Source organism: Uloborus diversus, chromosome 7, assembly GCF_026930045.1.
Source record: "Uloborus diversus isolate 005 chromosome 7, Udiv.v.3.1, whole genome shotgun sequence".
NCBI classification, from domain to species: domain Eukaryota; kingdom Metazoa; phylum Arthropoda; class Arachnida; order Araneae; family Uloboridae; genus Uloborus; species Uloborus diversus.
This window is the reverse complement of record NC_072737.1, coordinates 72,133,018-72,158,711: the sequence shown is the minus strand read 5'-3', so window position 1 is coordinate 72,158,711 and position 25,694 is coordinate 72,133,018. Positions and strand designations below refer to the sequence as shown.

At 33.2% G+C, this 25,694-nt stretch overlaps 1 protein-coding gene across 1 annotated transcript; it reads right to left on the bottom strand.

The window, feature by feature from the left end:
- Positions 1-12,487: 12,487 nt before the first annotated feature.
- LOC129225688 (serine-aspartate repeat-containing protein I-like) lies at positions 12,488-25,155 on the bottom strand. Its single transcript, XM_054860162.1, has 3 exons — positions 24,974-25,155; positions 20,451-20,659; positions 12,488-12,877 (listed from the first exon to the last, which is right to left on the bottom strand). Exons 2-3 carry the CDS (start codon positions 20,652-20,654, stop codon positions 12,776-12,778), a joined length of 306 nt encoding a protein of 101 aa, XP_054716137.1. The 5' UTR covers positions 20,655-20,659; positions 24,974-25,155; the 3' UTR covers positions 12,488-12,775.
- Positions 25,156-25,694: the final 539 nt, after the last annotated feature.

The window sequence follows — 25,694 nt, the reverse complement described above, 5'->3', positions numbered from 1 at the left end:
GAAATACAATGTGTGGTCACCTGCTTAATGAATCGTACGACCGATTGCTGAATACACAAGAGCGTGTCAGATAAATGCAGGTGAAGTGACATACTGTGATTTCGTATCAGTTTTCTTTCAATGAGTAAGACAAAGCTTTCTGTTGAAAAACACATCAAGTGTATTTATTCTGCGACGAACTTCGCACAAGAATAATAAAGTGGAACTGGCTTGTAACGAGCCCTGATTTAACGAGAACCCGGATTTTGCGAGGAAATCAGAGCTACTTAGTTGTTTGAGAAAATTTTCTTTAACATTTTGAAGTCAACTGAAAGTTAGTCATATATGATGAATCCTGAGAACAAGCGATGACAACAACTCTTTTTTTAATTTGTGGAGTAAAACAGCATTTAAAAATTATACATGCTGAAAAACAGTGACACAAGAAACATACGACGGCTGTTCAATAAGTTATAAGACTAAATTTATTTAAAAAACAGAACAACTTTAATCGTCATAATTTACATGTTTTTTTTTTTTTTTTAAAGAATAATTTCTTCGGGACTAAATGCAATTATTCCAACGTTCTGTTCACTTCCTAAAAAACTTGTGAACGTTAAGTTTGAGAGAGCTAGTTAAAAAACGCCTCCGCTGAATTTATGCATGCTTTGTTGCTTTTCAAAACGTTTGCCTCGTAATGGTTTCTTAAGTAAAGCAAACAGCCGGAAATCAATGATGTAAAATAATTCTGAGATTCCCCTTGATGATAATAGCAGCAGTGTTAATCATTGTCTCTGTGATGGACATGAAGATTGTCCCTCACGTTCAATATCTTCCATATTTTACTTGCTTTCCTTAAAAGCTTTATTCCAGCAAAAAAAACTTTAAACATTGCTTTTTCGTTGAAAACTTCAAGTATCATATCAAAGATCTCCGATGCTGATCTTTGCAGAGGAAAACAAACTTAAATCGCATATCTTTGTTCCAACCACGCTTCCCTTTTGACAACTGGCTGCGTTTTGTAGGCGCTCGCGAACAGGCTTTAATCCAATCACGTGATACTCAGGAACATGAGTCTGTACGAGCCGATTTGGTTAATGCAGACGGCATACATTTTTCATGCCACAGAAATTAACATTCTAATGAGTGGTTTTGCGGCAGTAAAATTCGTCTTATTTCTTGTAGGCGCCCGCCAACAGGCTTCAATTCACTTGATACTTACCAGGAAACATCACGAGTTCAGTAATCATGAAAAAAGTTAAAAATGGTCGCATTCGAAAGAGTATCTTTAGAAAAAAATTGACCCAAATATTGTGTGCCCTCGTCCTTTTGTTTTTGAGATATGGGGGGTCAAAGTCTGTCGAAATCTCACGAAAATTCGCCAAATTTAAAGACTTGGCAAGAAATGGAAAATACCACGTGATTTCATCGCCTGCGTCTAGCAAGATGAACTCTCGTTTCCATTTCTGGTCATCTGCAAAGCGCGCAAACGATGTTTCGAATTAACCCTTTACTTGTGTGGGTAAAATTAAAAAGTAACTATGAAGCCTGTGAAATGGAAACTAGTGAACTTTATCCAGAGGAGCTACAACTTTATAACGAAATTGAACGTAGGATTTAACTTTGTAATCGTGATAATAATGCATTTCAGAATTTAAGTGCATTTCAAGTGTGTTTTACTTAACTAATTTAAGTTTGTACTCTTGTAATGAAATGTGTTGTAAGTAATTAATAATTATGTACGAGAATTAATATGAATAAGTAAAAAAAAACATGCTTATTAAAGCTTATATATTGAAAATAAAATGGATAGTTTTTGATGTTGAAAGAACATGATCATGGATTGTAGTATCCCAGCTCTTATTTATTACTTTCTTCTATATCTAATATATAGAAGAAAGTATTGGATTCGTGCAAATTTTCGAATTTCGAATTTTGACGGATTCGAACGTTTTGAGGTGTGCTGAGTCCATTTCGACTATTTTTGGAAAATGTCTGTCTGGCGTCTGTGTGTGTGTGTATGTATGTATGTATGTGTGTGTGTGTGTGTATGTATGTGTGTCACGTCTGTGTGTGACCAGTTTTTTGTGGCCGCTCTACAGCAAAAACTACCGCATGAAATCGAACGAAATTTGGTACACATATGTGCCCGTATGTGAACTTGTGCCCATTGGTTTTTGGCGCGAATTCCTCCAAGGGGGGTGGAGCAATGGGACGTTTTTTGAGTTACGCGTGCTTGCTATTCCTCAGGAAGTAACTGGCGGAATCAAACAAAATTTGGTCCATATGTTGGTATTAACAGGAACAGGTGCTGATTCAATTTTGGTGTCAATAACTCAAACGGGGGTTGAGCTATAGAACGTTTTTTGTCGTCAATTGTGACTGCTGTATCTCAAGAAATAATGAACGGAATGAAGGAAAAATTTATCGGCAAGTAACCCTTAGTGGGTATAAGAACTGATTTTATTTTTGTGTCAACAGCTAACTATGTTGTGGCCATCACGAAACTTTCTTCTATATTTTTCTTTTTTTTTTCTGATCCCTCTCCATGCTTGACGAGGAAGCAATATTTCCAACAAAAACAAAATTACACATGCAAAAACTTGACTACCATCCCAATGTCTGAATTATTGCAAAAGCAAAGCAAAGAGCGAAAATTGAAAGTTATTTTAAAAGCCTTGCTTGAATTAATTACAAATATTTTATTTGTTAACAAACATAAGATGGCAACAGTTAAAAATTTTAAATCATTGAGATAATATTTCCTATCATTTCCATACAATTAAAATCACGAGAAATACGCAGACGACAATCTATTACGATTTATCTTTCTTATTGTTGCATTAATAAAAATATTTTTATTCGCAAAAAAAAAAAAAAAAAAGAAAAAATCAACACCTCTTGGTGCGATCGGCGTCAAAATTGAACCAAAGCCTGTGTACAAATGGACTCACATATATTCCAAATTTCAACCAGAACGTAGCATTACTTCTTGAGATAGGGCACTCAAAATGGAAAAAAAGAACGGGTGATTGCGCTACCCCCCTTTTTAGCTGTTGACACAAAAATAAAATCAGTTCTTATACCCACTAAGGGCTACTTGCCGATAAATTTTTCTTTCATTCCGTTCATTATTTCTTGAGATACAGCAGTCACAATTGACGACAAAAAACGTTCTATAGCTCAACCCCGTTTGAGTTATTGACACCAAAATTGAATCAGCACCTGTTCCTGTTAATACCAACATATGGACTAAATTTTGTTTGATTCCGCCAGTTACTTCCTGAGGAATAGCAAGCACGCGTAACTCGAAAAACGTTCCATTGCTACGCCCCCCTTGGAGGAATTCGCGCCAAAAACTAATAAACACAAGTTCACATAGGGGCACATATGTGTACTAAATTTCGTTCGATTTCATGCGGTAGTTTTTGTTGTAGAGCGACCACAAAAAACTGGTCACACACAGACGTGACACACATACATACACACACACACACATACATACACACAGACAGACAGACATTTTCCAAAAATGGTCGAAATGGACTCAGCATACCTCAAAACGTTCGAATCCGTCAAAATTCGAAATTCGAAAATTTGCACGAATCCAATACTTTCTTCTATATATTAGATATAGAAAAAAGTAAAAAGGGGGTAGCGCAATCACCCGTTCTTTTTTTCCATTTTGAGTACCCTATCTCAAGAAGTAATGCTAAGTTCTGGTTGAAATTTGGAATATATGTGAATCCATATGTAAACAGGCTTTGGTTCGATTTTGACGCCGATCGCTCCAAGAGGTGTTGATTTTTTTTTTTTTTTTTTTTTTTTTTTTTTTTTTTTTTTTTTTTTTGCGAATAAAAATATTTTTATTAATGCAACAATAAGAAAGATAAATCGTAATAGATTGTCGTCTGCGTATTTCTCGTGATTTTAATTGTATGGAAATGATAGGAAATATTATCTCAATGATTTAAAATTTTTAACTGTTGCCATCTTATGTTTGTTAATAAATAAAATATTTGTAATTAATTCAAGTTAAGCTTTTAAAGTAACTTTCAATTTTCGCGCTTTGTTTTGTTTTTACAATAATTCAGACATTGGGATGGTCGTCAAGTTTTTGCATGTGTAATTTTGTTTTTGTTAGGAATATTGCTTCCTCGTCAAGCATGGGGAGGGATCAGAAAAAGGAAAAATATAGAAGAAAGTTTCGTGATGGTTACAACATACTAGTTTTTTAAAAAGTTATTATCATTCATGAAGTTTTATTGTCTGACCACTGCTAGCGAAAATGTTTAATTTAAAATCGAAAAAAATAATAATTAAAAAAAAAAAGAAAACAACGGATAGTAAATGTCAAAAATTTGCACAGCAAAACTAACGATGTCGGAAATTACTTCATAGCAGATTCTTATCAAAAATTTTATAGTCGACGTTCATTACAACAACCCCTGTAGTTCGAAAAAGTCTGTCACTGCAACTGAAAGTCGCTATAACGTAAACGCACATCATATTGCATGTTATTTAGTCATATTTATTAAAAATACTGAAGTCACTTTTACCAATTATGTTTCACGTTAAAAGGGAATTCAAATACGAGCAAAATAAAAATCAATACAGTTTTTTTTTTTTTTATTTGACTTGTTAGAGGGTTTACACATAACTTGAAAACGATACACATAACGAAAAACACACTGGAAATAACTGACAGAAATCGTTTTTTTTTAATTTGAGAACATGGTTTGAAATCTTTAAAAATGTCGTTTTCTTCGTATTTAGATACTGTTGAAGACTTCAGATTTACGATTTTTCAAAAAAAAAAAAAGACTTTAAAGTGTGTTTACCGTTTCTCTACGGTTATCAGTTTTTTTCCAAAACAGTTTCCTCATCGAATAAACTCTTTCAGTGGAAATATTTCACCCGCAGAAGCATAACAGTTTTAAACATCAGTTTTTTAACAGACAGTCTTAAGAATAACAAAAAAATCCATTGTTTTTACAATAAAATAAAACAAATATTTCGGGCTGTGGCGTTTTCCCCTATACAGTTGCACGTTTATATCCCGGAACACAAGCCCCTAAAAATTTCAATGCCGCAATCTGTGCCACGACACCCCGCGCCATGGTAGTCACCCCGAGTAAAGAATTAATGCGATATTTCTCACGCGCTTTGGTGGTGACCAAATATGGAAGTGAAATGTCTTGTCAGATGCAGATGTTGAATTCGCGCCGTACCTTCCATTTCTGAACAAAACTCGCTAAATTTGGCGACTTTACTAAAAATTTCGGCAATTTTTAAGACATCATATTTCGATAACGTGGTCACGAGGGCACGTAGTTTCAGTGCCATAAACATGTTTTCCAATGCTCTTTCGAATGCCACCAATTTGGAATTTTTTTGAATTTCCTTGATCGTGATGTTTCCTGGTTAGGAACATGAGTCTGTACGCGCCAACTACCGGTAGCTTTTGTTAATACAGGCAACAGACATTTTCATGAGACAGGAATTAACATTCCGATGAGTGGTTTCGCAGCGGTAAAATTAGTTTTATTACTTACTGAACAACCTACGTACATTGAGACAGTTCAAAGCAAGTTAACCAACTTCATTGGTACTGCATAGAGGTTAAAATGAAGAAAAAAAGCGACTATGATGAATTTTTATGATTTTTTTCATGAACTCGTTTTTTTACGAAGACTCGGTTTCTACGAGAACATATCGTGGTCCCTTTGCGTTTGTTATAAGCGAGCTCGTCTGTATTATTATTAAAATATAACGAGTAATTCAGAGATTTTTAAGAAATGTTATTATTATTATAGAATTAACTCAAAAACACTTCCTTTTTCAAACAAAATTATGTATGATACGAATTTGCACAACTAGAGATATTTGCGCCAACCAAAAGTTTTTTTTTTTTTTTCAGGAATTCTTTTCTCTCCCTCGTGCTTTATCGGCATGCATAAAAAATGTGGTTTTCCTATCATGTTACTTTTTTCTTCTTTTGTACTTGCTCTTTACTACTTGTGTTACTCTTTTTTTCTACCTATTTTTTTCAATTAACCGTTGAATGACGCCCGTCATTTGATTTTATTTTTCTATGCTTATAATGCAGACGTCCATGTGCCTTGGAATCGAAATATTTATAAAACCCGTAATCCTTTTTAAAGGGAAAGAGTATCTAGCACCCAGCATCCAGCCCTGGCATTCATTTGAGTTTTGAAATTTTACTGTCATTTGAATTTTGGCGTCTTGAATTCAAATTATGGTTGCGGTAGAAGTTATTAGTAGAAACAAGAAACCTAAAGATTAGGGTCCTATTGCAGTTCGTGATTGCGAAAAACATAATTTTAATTCAAGATATCAAAATTCAAAGTATTTTTTAAAGTAAAATTTTAAGAAGCTAAATTTACACTTCTTAAATTTTTAAACTTTTTTTATGACAATTTCAGACTGAATATAGTTAAATTTTATAATTATATTATTTACTTTAAATGCTTAGTCACGCTGATTATGAATGATTTTTCTTCAAATTTTTCTTTTCTTCTTTCATTGAGAATTTCTTTCCAAAAAGATGTTTTTTGTGCGCTATTATTTTTATTAACTTTATGCTTTGGATGCAGTAACTGTAAATGATTGTCCTTTAAATCATATCTAACTTAAGGACTTTTATTATAAAAATCATTTCAATTAAAATGCTGTTTACTTATTCTAAATTCTGAATTTTTTAACAGAATCTTTTACTTAATATTACAATTATATGCTTATTTCTTACTGCATAGATATTACAAGTATAACTTTATGTATTATGGTATAACTTTTAAAATTAATTTGCATTATACTTAATGTGAATACAAATCTGAAAAAACAGACTGAAATGTATGCAAACTTATAACTTAAATGAAAGCAGACTAAGCCCCAGCTAGTAATCCTTGGTTGGGACAACTTTAGTTTGTCAGAAACAAATTCAAGTTTATGTTCGGGTGCTTATTTTGAATAAATCTCCTTTCTTCAGAGGGAAGTGGATTTTCATTGTGCACGAATTGTAATGCGTTTCTTACTTTGTTTATTTCTCAAGGGAAGGTAGATTTTTATTTTGTTTTTCTAATTGTAAGACCAATTTTTTTATTTATTTATTTTTTTTTTACATTTTAACTTTTGTTCTATTTGTGACGGTAGTTATAATTAATATTTTCTTTGTGTTTGGGGGATTTTCTTGCGTATATATATATATACATGATTATCCTCATATATATATATAGATATAATAGCCAATGATCGAGTAACACTCCTGAAGTCATCAACAATGAAACTCGTGCCACGGCTTGATAATTTTATAATATGTTTTGGTAATGTTTAAAATGCAGGGAAAGGCTATATAGTGGCAAAACTGAACTGGATCCTGTAACTTAACTGGTTTACTGGTAAGACTGTGTTATTTAAGGGGGATGAAGAAACAAAAATTGGTCAACGATGAACGCTATCTACTGTAGTTTTGAGTTAATTCACTGAAGATAAGGTTAGAAGTTTGGGCTAAAATGTCAACCATCAAAATTTTACCAAACAGGCAAATGCTCCTTTCAAATGTAGAAGCAATTTAAACCCGTCATATCTTGACGGGCGATTTTCTAATGTATATATTAAATTGACTTGCGTCTTTTCCATTTTTTACTTTTTCGGAGGAGAGAGATTATTAATTTACTGTAATTTTAAAGCGAATTTATTATTTTTTTTTATCTTCGTGGGAAGAAGTTTTAGTCACAGTTGTCATAATTATAACTCAATTTTTTATTATTACACAGTGCACGCTAGGAATCTAGGTGAAATTGTGTGTGCTCATTTTTGCTTACGAAAACAATTCTTTTCATTTAAGGCTGGTAAAGGATATTAAAAAAAAAAGTTCGATTAGCTTCTTTTTAACTCATAAAACGGACACAACTGCATGGGTGCTTCTAGCTGTATCACAAAAAAGAAACTGGTGAGCTCATTTTCGTTTATTGCTTCTTGGAAGAAAATATTGCTAATGTTAGAAAAGGCTTAATGTTTTGCATGTGCAAGCATCAATTTCTTGTACTAAATAGACAAATTGTTGTTTTCAATGACATCCTACGTAATGTGTTTTCTTATGCTTTTTATCGTCTCTTGAGAAATGCGACCTAACAGGAGGCTGCTTTTGCTCAAACAGATGCTTTTTCAAACAGGTTTGCTTTTTCTCAAACAGATTAAAATTATTGAGCATCATCCAAAATGGGTTTTTGCGCTTCATGTACAATGAACTCTCTATTTGAACATTCCCTAATGTGACCACCCCGATATTCTAAACACATTTTAATGGCCCAGGCGAAACTCCATATACAGTGCTGGCCAGATTATTAGCTAAAGAGTTTTTTTCCTTTTTGTTTTTTATACACTATTTGTACTAAAATACTATTTATTTTACTGTTGAAGTACAGTACATACTGTACACTGATTATTACGTTATTTTAGCATAATTCAATGTTTGCAGGTGGCAGCACTGTCTGCTTTGTTTATGTTCTTTGTTTATCTACGTACCAGGAACATAACCTCAATCAGCTTCAACAGTTCACTAGTTCTTTTTATTAGTGTGTTCTGTTATATTTAAAGTTAGTTTTAGGTAATTAGTGAGTATGTGTATGTGAATATATATAATAGTGAGTATAAACAATTTTTTACCTCCTTTTTTAAAAAGTTAAGAAATGGTGTAAACCTTGTGAAAAGTATGCCAAAAAGACTTAAAATGCTTATCAAGAACAAGGGAATGCATACTAAATGTTAGATAATTTTTTCACTGTTCCTTAATGTGTCTATATTTATGTAATCAATAAAGAATTTGCTTTTAAAACAGTCTTAGTCTAATAATTTGACCAGCCCTGTACTTAACATGGGCTGATCTCTGTGTACTCTGAGCACCCTATAATGTGAACACCCCAGTATTAAGAACGCTAGTTTCAACAACCTTCAATTATTACCCCTCTGTTTAGTGAACGTGTTCGCATTAAGTTCTCGGGAATTCCTATGAATCAAATTGGTAAACCTGAAACACCTCCACAATTTTGTCGCAACGATTGAAGAGCATTCAGTAGATGATGAAGAGAGGAAGAAGAAAAATTATTTTCGTGGATATTGCTGTATTACATAAAGTCATTCAGATGAGCAATATGAGCCTGAAATTTCTGCCAATGAACTGCGTATTTCAAGAATGTAACCATTTTATGAAAGAGTATTCAAGACATTCAAGCAGTATGCGGCTGAGAATCATCTGGAAACTTTTTCACTTAACACGTACCTTGAACGACATTACAAAATGCAAAAAAAAAAAAAAAAAAGATTAAAGCTCTTTTACTCTTTTTACTTCTTTTTACAAAAAAGGAAGTATTGTATTCGCAAAAAAATTTTCACTCAAAAATCGACCTTAATTTCCATTTTACTCACCCCGAATGAAAGTTGAGTTTTTTTTTCGACTCGACCACACGTGGATAACTGCCTAAGAACGTATAGACAAGCGAAGTATCCATAATGACGGTTCCAGAGTTAATTACAACGAATTTTCTCATGACCTCTGCATGTACGTATGTATGTGCCTATGTGTGTATGAGTGGATATGCGTGTGCGGATGTGAGTATGTCCGTATGTATGTCGTATAACTCAAAAACGCTAAGTCCTAGAAAGTTGAAATTTGGTGCGTAGACTCCTAGTGGAGTCTAGTTGTGCACCTCCCCTTTTGGTTGCATTCCGGTGTTTCTAAATTGATCTTTTGCCACTTTTTGGGGGGAAATCATTCTTAATTTTGATGTAAACTCCAGTGGTGTTATTATTAGGCTGGCACTTGGCGATACATCGCCAGTCTTTTGGTCGCCAAATTTGGTAATTTTTTTTTCTTAAATCTGTTTTAATTTGGCTACTGTTGGTGATATTTAGAGAGTAAACTATTGAATCACATTGAAATTGCCAGTAATGGGGAAATGACATTAAATTGGAGTAAAAGGAAGTCATGTGGTGCACATATCAGCTCGTTTTTTACAGGTATTGTAATATTTTATTGTTGAATGTCACGTAAAATGTTTAAATATATATATATATATATATATATATATATATATATATATATATATATATATATATATATATATATATATATATATATATATATATATAGATATAGATATAAAGAAGTGCAAGATTTTTTGTCCTTCTGAGTTTAACTAGACATTTAACTAGCCACCAATCCAATATTCAGCACCTCTACCTCAATAATTGGTATAGCTGACCTGACTAAGTACTGGACATCAACGCAACAGAATACATTTGCATGCTTTTCCTGTCTCCCTGTGTAATGAACATTCCCCCAATCAGAATAATTTTGTTCGACCCCATGTGCGTTCAGAATAGAGGAAGTCTGCTGTCATCAACATTCTTTCTGGAGATGTCCTTTCACTAAGTCGCTAAGCGCAGTTTGCAATTAAAAATAAATGAATTCCGTAAAACTGTTTACTCTGCCAACGCAGTGTCAGTGCGAGGAAAACAAGTTATCCTAGCTATACTCCATAGCAGCGCTTCTCAATTTTCGAGCCGCGCCCCCTAGCGAACGGAAAAGAATTTCAAGAAAGGCGTGTGGATGCAAAAGATAAAAATATAAAACAAAGCAAACAATGATTTACACAATTTCGTAGTCGCGTGAAAGTATTTAATAACAGTGTCAGCCCTCCCATTAATGCTATGTAACTCATATTCCTTCCTATATTGTTTGTACGTGCTGTGGAATTTATTTGATGCTGTAAACTAAATCATATGCAACTGAGGCGAGACGAATATTTCGTCGTCCTCGTTAGAATAGTTGTCAAGTGACTCTTGCTAAACACTGTCACAATTAAAGAGTCTTTGGAAAAACTTGTAAATAAAAATCTACGCATCTATGAGTCCTGAAAAATTAGCCATTAATTTTATGTCAGTTTTTGGTATCATAATTTAGCTGCGCGAATACATATAAGGTTGAATACCAAGATCACGAGAATCAGGCCGTCGTTTTAATTTTCTAGAGGGGGGGGATTGACCCTCCTAAAAGCCTCATCGAAACGCCTAAAAATATGTCGGCAATTGTATGCAAATTTGAGCTTGCTTAACATTTTTGTCAAGTTATTTAATGTTTTGCACAACGATATTTTTTTCTTACATTGTAAATGTTTCGCCAGAGAACTGATATCTAATAAAATTTTCCACTTCAAAATAAATTAAAAATTACTGATTTTTATAACCAAATTTAAGAAAGAAAGGTTCACTCAGTTCCCGCGGGGCTTTTCCTTTTCTTTTTTTTTTCGAAATCCTTCTATAACTTCTCGTTTAATAAACCGATAATTTAGATGTGTTCCTTTTTTTTTTCATTTTTATATTTATTCATTTATTTTTTTTAAGCTGATTACTTTACGGATTCATTTTCTGATTGCTTAATATTCTGATAATATGGTTGTACGAAAATGCTTACATGATGGAGTTATATAGGTTTCTTCAGACTACACTGTTGACTACAACCCATCACAAATTATATATACCTGTCTCAACATCACTTATCACAAATAATACATCCCATGAAAAATCTTTATAACAATTTTTGCTCTCCAGAAGAATAATAACTATTTTTCTTTCTTGCCGAATACAAATCTACACTTGCAGGGTGTGATGCAATATGAAGTGTAGCTCTAATTTCAAAGTTTTTGAAAAATCTGTTTTAGAGCTGGAAACACCAATCCGCATTTTTCTTTGCTTTACTTAAATAGCTAAAAGTTCTTCGTGTATGTTCCTAAGTACAGTTACATAGGAGAAGCCATGAAAATTTTTAAAAAAGAGTGATTTGATGTTTTAAGCCAGCGTTTCTTAAATTGTATTCCGTGAAACCCAATGGCTCCATGGAGATCAATCAAGGGTTCAACGGAATTCTCACTCTTTATTTTCCTTACATTTTATTTAGACACTTTAAAAAACCACGATTTTTGAAAACTTAAATTTTAAACTTTAAAACTTAGTTTGAGTCAAAAAATTTTGTTTTCACAATTGTTTTTCAAGTTTCAATTTCTTTCTTTTTTTTTTTTTTTTTTTGTACATTTTTGAAATTACGTTTCAAGCTAATGATCTTTATTAAATGTTTACATTGACGGCAAATGTTGTTTCAAGCCATGCTATTATATTTATGAAAAAACGGGTTCCACGAAAAAATGTTCATTTAAAAGGGTTCCACTTATTCCAAAAAAAAAAGAAAAGAAAAGAAACGCTGTTTTAAGCATTAATCTGGACCTTTTAAAAATTGAAATTTTGAACTACCTTTTTTTTTTTTTTTGGCAGCATACCCTTCAATTGTGTTACATCAATTAGGCGATTTTGTATTTAATCCAAACTGCACTGGAAAAAAAATTATAACTCCTTAAACGATAACAATCATTCATATTACTGTTAAAATATGCTCTGAAAGCTATCACAAACAGAAAATGAAAAATTCTTCCAATTTTGGTAATTTATTTATTCATACATCAGTTCCGGATCCACATGTTAAGTGCTACTGAAGTAACAACTCATATTTTTCTGATGGAATACAATTTGTGGGAAACATTGAAAAGAATGGGGAGAAGGAGAATCTTATACATAAATATGAAAAAAGTTATAGTTTTCACTTCAATTGCAATAAGTGAAATGATGTAACATATATCTCAATAATAGTTAATAACATTCAGTACAGTTTGCATTTTTTTTTTTTTTTTTTGGAAGGCTGTTTCGTATTTATTTTCTCCTCTGCTCATCTCGCTGCTGCTGATGATGCTGCTGATGATGCTTCAGGTGCAGCAGTTGTCGTTGATCCTGCTTCGTCAGTATCTGCCTCTGCTGCTGCCTCAGTACTCTAAGAGAAAAAAATAGTATACTCTCAACACAGTGCCGTAAAGACTTTTTTATTTTCGGGGAGGGTTTTAACAAACACATTTCTCGTGGAATATACTGTTTGACCACGGATTGTATGTAATATGGCAATCTACCAAGTACAGACGATTCCATTTGAATGAATCTAGCAGGGGAGAAGGGAAAATAACGATGGGATTTTGATGCACGCTTTTTATAATGTCACTAGTGCCTTATTCATTTATTGCATTCTCAAAAATAAAATAAGGGGAAACAAAAATATTTACCATGGAAACAACAAAAAGAAAATAAAATATTTTCATTTCGTTCAGGAACGTAAAAGCAAAATGGTAAGCTCTAAACTTTGTTGTGAATAAATAAATCAATTAATTTTTGTCGTGAGATTATAGATCGAATATACTTTAGGTTTAAAGAATGTTGCTGTGAGCAAATTTTCATTTACGAAACTAAGGCTAAATAATAGAGAGGCAAAAGTGCACATATGAAACAAACCAACTAACATCCCTATAAACTAATAGATGCGTCCATTTCCGCCTATAAACCGGATATTAGTCTTTCCGTGTAATCGATGACCAGACAGTATATCTTCATCTTTACTAATAATAAAGCTGAAAGTCTACCTGGATCTCCGTCTGTCTGGATGTCTGGATCTATGTGACTAGCAGAGCGCCTAGACCGTTCTGCCGATTTTCATGAAATTTGGCACAAAATTAGTTTGTAGCATGGGAGTGTGCACCTCGAAAAGATTTTTCGAAAATTCGGTTTTATTCCATTTCTATTCTAATTTTAAGAACATTTTCCCGTGCAAATTATCATAACCTGGACAAATAAATTACCAAGTTATCATAACGTGGAACCGTAACAGGGGTAAGCAAATGAACATAGCAAATTGGCGAGAAATTCATCATCCAGTGTTTGTAAATATACAGGCGAACCAAATGACCTTTTTATTCTCTACTACGGGCAAAGCCGTGCGGGTACCACTATTGATCAGTAAAATTTGATTTCATTTCCATACTCTATTGCTTTTTGTTACAATTGCTTATTCAAATAAGGGTGTTCTACTTCAATTGCATTAACATTAACTAGTGTACAAGGTATCCTGAAAAAAACTGACTGTTTTCAAAAATAGTTTACAGGAAAAGGGTTAATGGTAAATCAATAATTCTTGCAGAAATTTCATGTATTGGGCCGTAAATTATCCTCCTTTTCTATTGTAGCAAATTTTAGTTCAACAGTTTTCTAATAGATGGTGCTGCAAATAGGAAGTCCTTTAATCAAAGAAAGAAGACTCGAAATTCACCGATTTTTCCTCCGCTTGCGACATGTGATTGTAACCGACGACGGTTGACGTTTTAAAAATAGTGTTAAGCAATTTTGTTCATTAAAATTTTTTTAAACAATTGTAATGTTTCTTTTTTTTTTCTTTGATTTAAGGGCTTACTTTTGCAGCACCATCTATTGGAAATTTTTTTTTAATTAAAACTTGCTACTCTAGGGGGGGGGGGGGGAAACTGCCCGCCACATGAGTTTTCTGTAAGAATTACTTTTTCATCATTAACCGGTTTTCCTAATATACAATTTTGAAAACAGCCAGTCTATTTCAGGACACCTTGTAAATAGTGACTTTAATTAAACAAAGAAAAAAAATCTGGTATGTACCACATAATTTTACCTTTGTTAAACATTCTATTTCTTTTTAACAACTCAAAATAATAGATGCCTGTACTCATGTACGCGTATTCGAAGTAATACTTCTTTAATTCATATTTTATGACACTGATAAAATGCTCCAACTATAAAGCTTAGAAATATTAAATTTAAAGAATTTCGATGTGCTTGCAGAGGTAATCAAAATTGAAAGGAATACGCTGTATTGATTTGCATAAAAAGATGTTTACAATAACTAACATAAAAATGATTAAACTATTAAATGACCTTGAATGACTTTTCATCCAAAAGCAAGCTCACACTTCTTTTCATTGAAAAACGGGTTCCTTGCAACCCCGAAACACGCATCCGCAATAATTTGCAATTTTTGTGCATTAAAACGTTAGTAATTTGTCATTTAATTTTCAAGCACAAAGGTATTTAATCGTTGTTTTTCATAATAATAATGTTCACATAATAATTTATCACGGCTATGAATTTTGAAAAATCAAGATACTAACAATCACTACAAAGGCAACATTTGGGGTCCGATTTTGTGATCTTGGGACAAAAGGACTGACACGTCTGTAGTGCTCCTTTGAATTTTATATTTGAAGAATTTACTGTAGAGTTGCAGCCACACATCTGTTTGTCATTGCATATGCATGGAAGTCTTGAAGTTACTTAATTGTTGGACTAAGGCATTTGTTCTTATAAATATAGCACAAGTAAAAAGCAAAAAAATATTCGAGCAAAATTAAAGGAACAAATCAAATGCCAAAGCAGTAATACTGAGCTCCGTGAGGAAGGAGACTAACTATACTCACTATTTAAATAATGAATAGTGTCTGTTCTCGAACTCCGCGACTATCTATGCGAACGACTTCAATTGAAAAGGGGGTGATGGTTTAAAGAAGCGCATTTCTTCCCGATGCATTCAGTTTTTGCTTGCTCGTTACTTCCTTCTTGCTATCACCCCTGTTTTGATATAATCAGAAGAGACCTTACGCATGCGCAAATTCGAGTAAGGATTCGCGTTAAAATATCGGACAGTACATGCAACATTTGAGAGATCTAACTCTATTGTAGGTGTCATTTCTAATAATTATGTGAGTAGAATTTTTCAATGTCAGATGATGTTTTTAATTTCAAACCAAAAGAACCAACACTTCTTCTTATAGAAATTAGTATAAAGCCAGTTATAACTATTACAATTTAAAAATTATACTGTAATAAAAATATTTGTCAAAATTTTATCAAAGAGTATAAAAAATGGAAAACTTTATAAAAAGAAAATAATATTGGTATACAATTTACCGTGGGCATCAGTACTAGGCCAAATGAGTTTAATGTTAAATCAAGCCTAGCAACATTAGTTTTATTTCTACCGAAATTCTACAAAAATATAGATTTTTTATTTTTGACCCTATACTTTTATCCAACCTTTAAAAAGTTTAAAAATATTATCCTTGCATTTTTTATGAACGTTAATTGAGTTATTGAATTCATCACTTATACAAGAGAGGGTTCCCAAATAGGGTGTCACAGGGAAAGATTATTTTGTCAATTAATCATATTTTTTTTAACAAAATAACATTAAACATTAAATGTTAAGTTATGACTAAAACTAGGGTTGGCCACCCTCCTAAGAGCAAGGGCGCAGCTCCCCCCCCCCCACACCCAAAGATCCCAAAGACACCCCAACAGCAAGAGCCAACCAAATAAAAAAAATTACCCCCTCTAAACACTCCCCCCCCCAAAGAAAAAAGTTTCAAAGGCTCAGTCCGCGCCAGGACCCCCCCCCCCTTCCTCTCCCCTAGGTGGCACCCGTGCTAAAACAAAAAAATTTCGAATATGATCTTTCTGCCTTGCAGTGCATTCTCACTTTTTTTTTTTTTTTTTTGAAGAGAACCAAGAACAGACTTTCATTTGCTTCCGCACGAGATAAAAAGCAGTCCTGATGGAACTAGTGCTACCATCTATTGACGACTTGAATAAACGGCGACATTTAAAATCAGGTAGAAGTTTTATACTCGTGTTAAATATTACATACATCGGGGGCCGCCATTTAATGGATCAGGAGGAGCAATTGCCTCAAGTCCTTCCTTGGGTTTTAGAAAAGTATTTTATGTCTGCATGTGAGAACTTTATCTTTTCTTTTCTTTCTTTTTTTTTTTTTTTTTGAAATGTGATATGCATTGGGTGTATTAGTATAATATATACACTTACTTTTCTCATCTTTCTGGAAAACTTTTAAATGAAGGGCCTGATTTATGTGAGTTCTACCAAGAACGATATTTCTTAACACAAATGTTTACAATCGCGAATTAAAAAAAAATATTCGAATAATAATTTATGATTACAAATACATAATGTAAAAAGGAGACATTTTAATTTAATTTAAGATGGCCTATGGCTTTTCTCTGTTGCAGATACTTCTGTAATATGCTTTGCAGTCCCCCTTATCATAAAATGTTGAATTTAACGACCTATATATGTCGATATATCGAAAATATCGATACTTTGAGAGCGATATATCGCGGTATTAAAATTCTGAATCGCCCAGCCCTACTGGAGATCTATGAGTGGCTGCCATGTTTTCAATTTAAATAACAACCTGGAAAGAAAGTTCATTTCCCTAAAAGAATCCCAAGTTTTTTTTATTGACTTTGGCGTTCATTTTAAATGCTGAAGGAATCTTGCAAACATAAAGTAAAAACAGCAGAGAGTGGGAAACTTACCACATTATTCACAGTTCAAGTAATGAACTTCCAACGAATTAGTCAGAATAGTGTATGTATCACTTAATACACACACAATGGTGCCCGACCTCCAGTTCTCGGACCACATGTGCCTCCCCCCCTCCTCCCTCCTAAACTTATCTACATGGCCCGTTGATCTTTTTAATGCTACGAATCGAAAACTATGTTTTGGGAGATTATGAAGCAAATATTCATCTTCACTCGGTATTAAGACTGATTGTTGCAAACTAGAAGCCAAATGATCAAAACTTGGATTCTAAAACACTGATTTAGACTTCTAGTTAATAAAATAATCATGTAGTAACGATAGCAGCAATTATTTTCTTTTCCCGTGTTTTCTATGTTATCTAGAAGAAAGATTCAACTGCGTACATTTAAAATTTATGTGTTTTGGCCTGCGAGATTAATCTTAATATGAAGTGCGTCCCTTGGGTAAAAAAATGTTGGGCACCACAGACTTATTAGGTCATGTGACATGTTTTAGTATAGAATTTGTGATGGGAAGTCTTGCAAAGACTAGACAGACTATATATCGTCGCCTGAGAGCAACAGTAAGACATCTAATCCCAGTAATAACACTAAGATATCTTACTGATGCTCTGGGGCGACGATATGTAGAAAGTTCGACGTTTTCTTCATTTTAGACCAGAGTGCGTTTCTGCGTAGTAGTCTTTTCTGATATCATCTTTTGGGAATGTTTCATAACGAGCAACTATTGACTGAACGGAATTAGTTAAATAAATGAATTTTTTATGCAGCTCGTTTTCTACATTGTAAAAAAAATGGGCACTACTAAGAAATATCTTGCAAGCTGGGCTTCCATAGAATTTTCAAGAAACGATGCAGCTTCTCCTTAAGTGGCATTGAAAACATTACTTTAGAAGAAGCTGTGTCGGTACTGGGAACCTTTACGGATCCCAAGTTTCCTAGTAATCTTCCTAGAATTCTTTGCGAAACCCAAGCTTCCAACAATCCTATATGGAACCCAACTTTCCAAGAACTTTTCTTAGAATCCTATGTGGAGCCCAAGTTGCATAGAAATTTTCCTAGAGGTCTTTATGGAACACAAGTTTCCTAGAAATTCTCCCGGAATCCTTTATGGAACCCAAATTTCCTAGAATCCTCTACGCAACCCAAGTTTCCTACAAATTTTCCTAGGAACCTCTATGCAATCCAAGTTTCCTAGAATCCTTCATGGGACCCAAGCTTCCTAAAATCGCAGCAAATATGGTATGCGCTAAGATGAAAAGAAATTTTACCGCAAGTGAATGTTTTTTGTCAATACATTTCAGTTAAAAATGTGTATTTCAAATGAAGTGAAAACCTAAACATAAAGAAATCTGTTATTGGCATGTAAGCTTGTACCAGTTTGGCTATGTCCTCAAACTTGCTCTGGTAACCCGACAGTGGAAAACTTAAGCTTTAGTTTTATCACATTCGTGAGAGTAAGTTTTTTCTAAAAATCGCATGACTTTCTTTTTTTTTTTTTTTTTGAGAGGGAGGGGCGAATGGTGAGGGAGGGGGGTAACACTTGAAATTACCGCCCTGGGCGTCACTGATGTTCGCATGGTTCATAATTTGTTTTGAACTTTTAAAATCAACTATACAATAAATTAACAAAAGAAGTTTATTTGTTCAAGACTACAGCACCATGAAAGTACACTAATGCCAACTACGATACAATATCAGAAAACTAATTCCAGAAGCTGCAAAATTGTGTCTAAGTTCATATTTTGGGAAGCAGAATGCAAATGAGACGAACGTAAAATAGAGTTCAATTCCCTGCCGAACGATTAAGTATATAAGTCGAGGTCAGTGAGACAAGCTTGAGGATTTCAAGAATTCATATCCGTTGAAAAGACTTCCTTTATTCAAAGGCTTCCATTATTTTCCCCATCATTATACTAGCCAGGATCATAGGTCCCATCATATCGTCGAAAGCCTCTTCCTGATTAAAAAACAAACGGGGAAAAAATCAAAATGTATCTATCGTGTCGGGGGAGAAATTTAATATTGAAAGGAAATAGATCATTAAAATTAAATAAAAAATAAATACATATAGAAATTTAGAAAAGCAGAAAAAAAATCCGAACCTCTTGCTACACTATTGCATACGCATGCTCAAATCTCATGAAAGTTTCGTTGTATTTGGCAAAATGGCCACAGGAAAAAAGCTCCGGGAAAACTTATCGCCAAACTGCGATCATTTCGTAAGATTTAAGCATAATTTTTTTAATCAGCGAGAAAACAACCGTCTGAAAAGACAAAGTTTTTGTCTTGCGAATACACAAAAGCGAGAGACTTTAATTCTGCAAATTGAAAGAGTATAATGTTGTCTGTAAATTTGATAGTTTTTAATTAATGGTGTTATACTATAGCATAGGGGCTGTCCGTAAATGATATAAGCTTTTTTTCTACGTATTTTAGCCATTCCCCCTCTCTCAAAGTTTCACCTTACCTTGTCTCCTCCCCCTTGTCGCATGGGACTCTATGTTATACGAGTACAAGTATATTATTATTAAAATGAGCAATGTTACACTTCTTTTTATCCCCCTCCCTCTCCCTTATCACAATTTATGATCACTCCTCCCTTCTCAAACTGGGACATCAATTGTAGATGACCCGATACATTTTTTTTCCTTTCAAATCGGGCTACAGTAGAGGCATTGGCTTTTGCACACCTAGTGCGATTCCCCGGCATATAATCCACCATTTCACGTTGCACCACTATCGGTAAGATGCCATTGCCACGACAATTTTGAAGCTCAGTTTCCCCACTATATGGAGGCACCTGGGCTCTATTCGATGCAAAATTGCACTAGGAATTTAATTTTGTCAAGGGATAGTCCATGCCAAACGAGTACTCGAGGCATCTTTTACATGCCACATAATCATAGGACATGGACGCTGTCGATTTTCCGCATCTTAAAAATCCACCGACTGGAGCCAATGATTAATTTGGGTTACTTTGAGCCACTAACTTTCGTCATTTTCAAATTTTTATCGCAAAATTTTTTTAAAGATTTAGCTCTCTCTCTCTCTCTCTCTCTCTCTCGACGAAAATCTTCTGGTTTTGTTCCTTTTATAAATCTTCAGATAAATACAGCATTTAATATTAGCTGGAAACGTTTTAAACACACTTACCGCTGCCTTTTCAGCCTCCGCGTCACTGTCAGCTGCGGCTTCAGTTTTGGCAGCAACTGTGGTACTTTCACCATCGGGGGTCGGAGAAGCACCTGAGTCTGCACTGGCTGCTGCTTCATCGTCAGCTGGTCTGCATGACGCGTGGTTAATAGTGATGCACAATACCACTGTGATGAGGAGAACTTTGCTCAAAGCAGAAATCATCTTGCCTAAAAATATATTGAAATTGACATGAGCTGGGTGAAATATTTTTTTTCCTAATGGCAAAACGCAAAGTATGGTTTATTGGGGGAAGTGGGACACTGGAGTAAGTGAGTCACCCCCTAAAACTGAAATATGGATAAAGTTTTCAAACTTTTTTGACCAGATCATGTCAAATTTCATCACAGTGATTGGTTTTGCACATATTTGGGATTCGCTGAATTTTTTTTCTAGGTTATAGCATTTAGTCCAAAAAAAATTTTTTTTTCTTTTTTTGCTCGCGCGTTTAAGCAACATTTTTCAAAGAAGTGTTTCTAGGTTAGTTTTTTTTTTATTATTACAGTAAGTTTTTCACGTTTTGTTTAACTTAAAGTTCATACAGCAAAAAGAATTGTTGTACGAAATATTATTAATAAGTGCTTCAAACGAGAGTCCCACTTACCCCGTACATTTTTGCTTTGCGGGGTAAGTGGTTCACCTCACTATGGGGTAAGTGGGCCCCTCCATAATAATGGGAATTTCAAAATCCAAAGCGACTCGGATTAAATAGTTGCATTGGTGAAATACGAAATAACTACGATGACTTAATAGGAATTGATAGTTTAGCTACAAAAACTGCTAAAGCTGGTGATTATGTATTTGTGAAACATATATGAAAGAAAATCATTAAGATTTAAGTAGGTGTAATGTTGGAAGGTGATGATACAAATTAAAAAATACTGTTGGATTTGCAAGAAGAATAGAAATAGTGACACTTTTTATTGGCATAGTGCAGATGATGCTGGAATAATTACTGAGGATGAAGTGATAATTAATGGTTCTTCCTTAGCCAACTTTACATAGACACACTCATTTAGCGTTTTCAATTTCTTTTTCAACTTGTAGTTTCGGCAAATTTACTCAAATTGATCTTAATCAACTGTATTACAGTCATTAAACACACCTTTATATGTAAAAGTAAAATATATCCCTATAGGCTCTCAATAAGTTTCACAAACGAAGTCTTTTTTTTTTTTTTTTTCGTTTTAAAATGTTTTGTAATGCAGATTTAAAAGACAGTAAATATTTCATAAATGGATGCCTTTACAAAAAAATTATTCACACTAAAAATTTAAGTATTTTATCATCTAATACTCTCTTATCCATTTTTTAGATGTGCTTCATTTAAATTTAAGTAAGAAAAGATGATGACCCACTTACCCCTTACTTTGGGGTAAGTGGGACACCCATCCGATTTTTCAAAAAATATAATCCTTAAAAATATTTAAAGCATTGTTTAAGAAAATAATGATGATTTTTTGTTTTTTAATAATGCCGTTGATAAAATAAGACGATATGTTTAAATTTTTTGTTTCAAAACTTCTGTATAAGGTTTCAAAAACGAACTGTACTCAAAAAGGGTACCACTAACCCCAACCACCCTACAATCAAAAGCTCACAGAGAACTCAATAAAGCCCAAAATTGCCTAAGACAGCGTTTCTTAATTTCTGTGATGATTGAACAATTATTAATGTCCACTGTTTTCATTGAACCCCTGATATTTTTTCGGTCGTTAAGCTTGAATGCAACAAATTGAAAATGCTTTACTTGAAATAAAAATGAATAATTCAACAAATATTTATTGCCTTCAAAAAGTAACCTAACATAAATTTCTTTAACATAACTTCAAATAACTCATTCAAACGAATGAAAATTTAAATTTCAATGAGTTGTATTTAATATATTTTCTCCGATATACTAAAAAAAAAAATAATTTTTTCTGGATTAAAGATGAATTTTCATTTCTAGTTTAGTATCAAGTCTTGGGGTATTTAATTTGCATGGACACATAAGTTAAAAATTTTATTTCATACAATATTGTGTTGCAAATGCTAAACGTGCCAACACCGCTTTTCGTGATTATTCAAAATATTCCTGTTTTAAACTGATCCAAGATTCCAAAATTAACGTAAATTTAATTTTATTCTGCAAGGAGAATTCGAATATCGTTGGTTTCAATAAAAGCTTTTTTTTTTTTTCTATACACTGACGCTATCGAAACATTGTCGTTAAAGCTCTGTTTTTATCACTCTTAATGTTGATGATTTCTTTGCTTTTAAGTCGGAAAATAGTGATTAAAAGCTTCACTCGTCAGTTGTTTTTTCAGTTTCTTTGAGTGGCTAGTATGCATTAAAATAAAGAATGCAAGTTTCACGGAGCCCTTGAAAAATCTACCACACATATTTCATTTTTGTTTGCGTCTGTTAAAAAACAACATGACATAATCGAAAGTTTCTCAAGACTTGGCATATCAGAATCAATGGTGAATTTAAATACGTATTGAAACTCATTTCTCGACATTTCGAAAATCGAGCGTTGAAAACTTGAATACAATTTCCCAATGAGTAACAATTTACGAACCATAACGACTGCTCATCACATATTTCAAAATGCACCTGTATCAACAAGACGGTAGCTGGAACTTGTTACCTGCAATTCAAAGTGCCAATAAAGCGCACTCATAAACGTTACCTTCGCAACTTGATTCCTTATTAGTGTAAGTTTATTACATTTCATAAAATAGATTTATAGCAAGAAATATTCTAATTATGCTTTGCGTCTTGGATTTTAAAACATGTTCTCCAACCTTTATCAAAAATTCTGCCTTTCATTCTTATTATAATTACTTATTCATAATCGAACATGCATGTGTTCCACCTCTAGGCGTGCACGAAGTAAGTGTAACGTAACGAAATAACAAAAAATTGAAAAAAATTGAACAAGATATGCAAGAACTTGAAGAAGTAGTACAAATGCAAAACCGACAAATTTAAACGCAACTACATTTAAACAGCAGAACTTTTTTTCGAATTTTAAGCAAAAAATAAGGATTTTCAATCTTCTCCAACCCGATATTCTCGACTACCACCATCAGTAACAGTAGTCAAAAATAGAATTAATTTTCTTTTTCTTTTTTGAAACCAAGAGATTTTCCCCAGTAAAGTGATCGACGTTGAAGAAAGTAAAATTTCTGCTAAATACTATTTTCATTATTGAATGCATTACTTATATATAAATCAATCATTTCAACAGCATTCAATCTTCAAAATATCGATGCCTGTTCAAACGAATTTCTCACCCCAAAAGCACTAATTAGGAAGGTTAAAAAAAATTTTAATTTTCTTTCAAAGAATTTTTTATGACTTCGAAAAGATCTAATACTGCATTCCCTAAGTTAATAATTTATTCCTCAAATTTTCAAATAAAATGTTGGGAAGTTTCAGATGAAGTAAAAGTAATATTATTAAACATTTGTTTTAAAATAAACTGAAGAAAGAAATAAGTTTTTAACTGATACCGTAAGAGAAATGCAATATAATTTTCTTTTTTTAACAAAGTTATGAGAAATACTTATTTGGGAGCAAAATGATTTTTCAAATTTTTGATTGAAAATAAATTTTGGTTCCCCCGAATGTCAATACTATTATCCAGGAACAAATAGACATTTCAAAAATCTTTATTGAAAATAAAATTTTGCTTCCACAAAGAACTATTATCCCGGAGCAAAATGACATTTATTAAAACTTGATTGAGAATAAATTTTGGTTTCTCCAAAAAACAAAACTATTTTTAAACAAAGAAAACTGTCTAGAAATACACAGAAATTTTGTGCAAACGCTGTGGAAACGGTTACTCATCAAAAGTTGTATTTTCTTTCGAATAAATGCAAAAGAAAAATTAAACTGAAAAATTGCTGTCGGCAAATGAAAACATATTTTCAGCAATCTTAGCAGTAGCGAGTAACTGCTATAAATTTAAAATGTAATAACTGGTGTGGTTTTCTAAACATTTTCCTTCTAGAAAAAAAAGAACCTTATAAAAATTTAACCGTAATCGCTTGAAAATTGCCGAGTGGTTTCTAGTTATTTTTTGTAAAGAGAGTTTATTAGTTTAAACGTAGTTAATTTTAACTAAATTAACTAATTTCAGCTTTTAAGCTAAAATTTGGATTATTTCAACAACTCTCCAAAGCAAAATCCATTGTTAAGGTAAAATACAATCTCTGAAAAAAAAAGAAAAAAAATATTTGTGAGAAAATATTACGTTATATTGTGGTAAGCCTGAATGGGGAAATATTTTTGCAACAAAAAAACTTACCGTGAAAGAAATATGTTCAGAAGTCAGATTTTGTAAAACTAGTCATGACAAAAAATTTTTAACCTTTATTTGATCTAAACATTACCAAAGAAAATAGGACAAGATATTATTTTCAATTCCTGATGAAACCTAAAGGTAATTTTCTTCCCTTATTAAAGTATAGATTTTTGAAAAAAATACTTACGAAATGTTTGTAAGTGAGTGCTCTCTGGAAACCTGAAAACGAAGTGTTGTTTGTTAGTAGTGCGAAAAGCGTTTTTATTTCTCGGGTCCTACTCGTGCAGATCGTGAGTAAACTGATGCTATCAAATCGCCTCACCCACTCTTTACATATAGCTTTAATTCTTGCCTCTTCACATTCATTATGCATTTATCAGAATTGCACGCATGCTCCTATTCCATTTGAATGGCGTCTCCTGATTCGTCATCCCGCCCTCAGACGTCATCCTGCAAGTGACGAAAGAACAAGACTGCTACTTTAGCAGGACACTGCGGTTACGAAATCGTGAAATATCTGCTTGCAGATATTTGTCAGATGAGTGTCATATTTCTTTAGTTTTCACGCCATCTTGGTTGCCCGCGGAACAGCCAAGCCTGATGGCAGCGATAACGTATGGTTCGCAGAATCTCACAGGAAAGTGGGATGTCATTTGGGAAGCTTAAATGCGAGGCATTTATAATAAATCTGGCAACATATACATCGCTGTTAGTATCTAACCGTCGAACCCTCTCAAGTAAATCAAAGAAAAACCAACATACGCCATCAGCTACACAATAGCATCTCTTTCCATGTCTCTCTCAGACACATTTGCATGAAAGATTCGTGTATGCTGTCATAGGTTGCTAGACCGAGAAGTAAACTTTTATTTTTTTTCTTGAATGAAATCAAGGATTTTGCTTTGTCG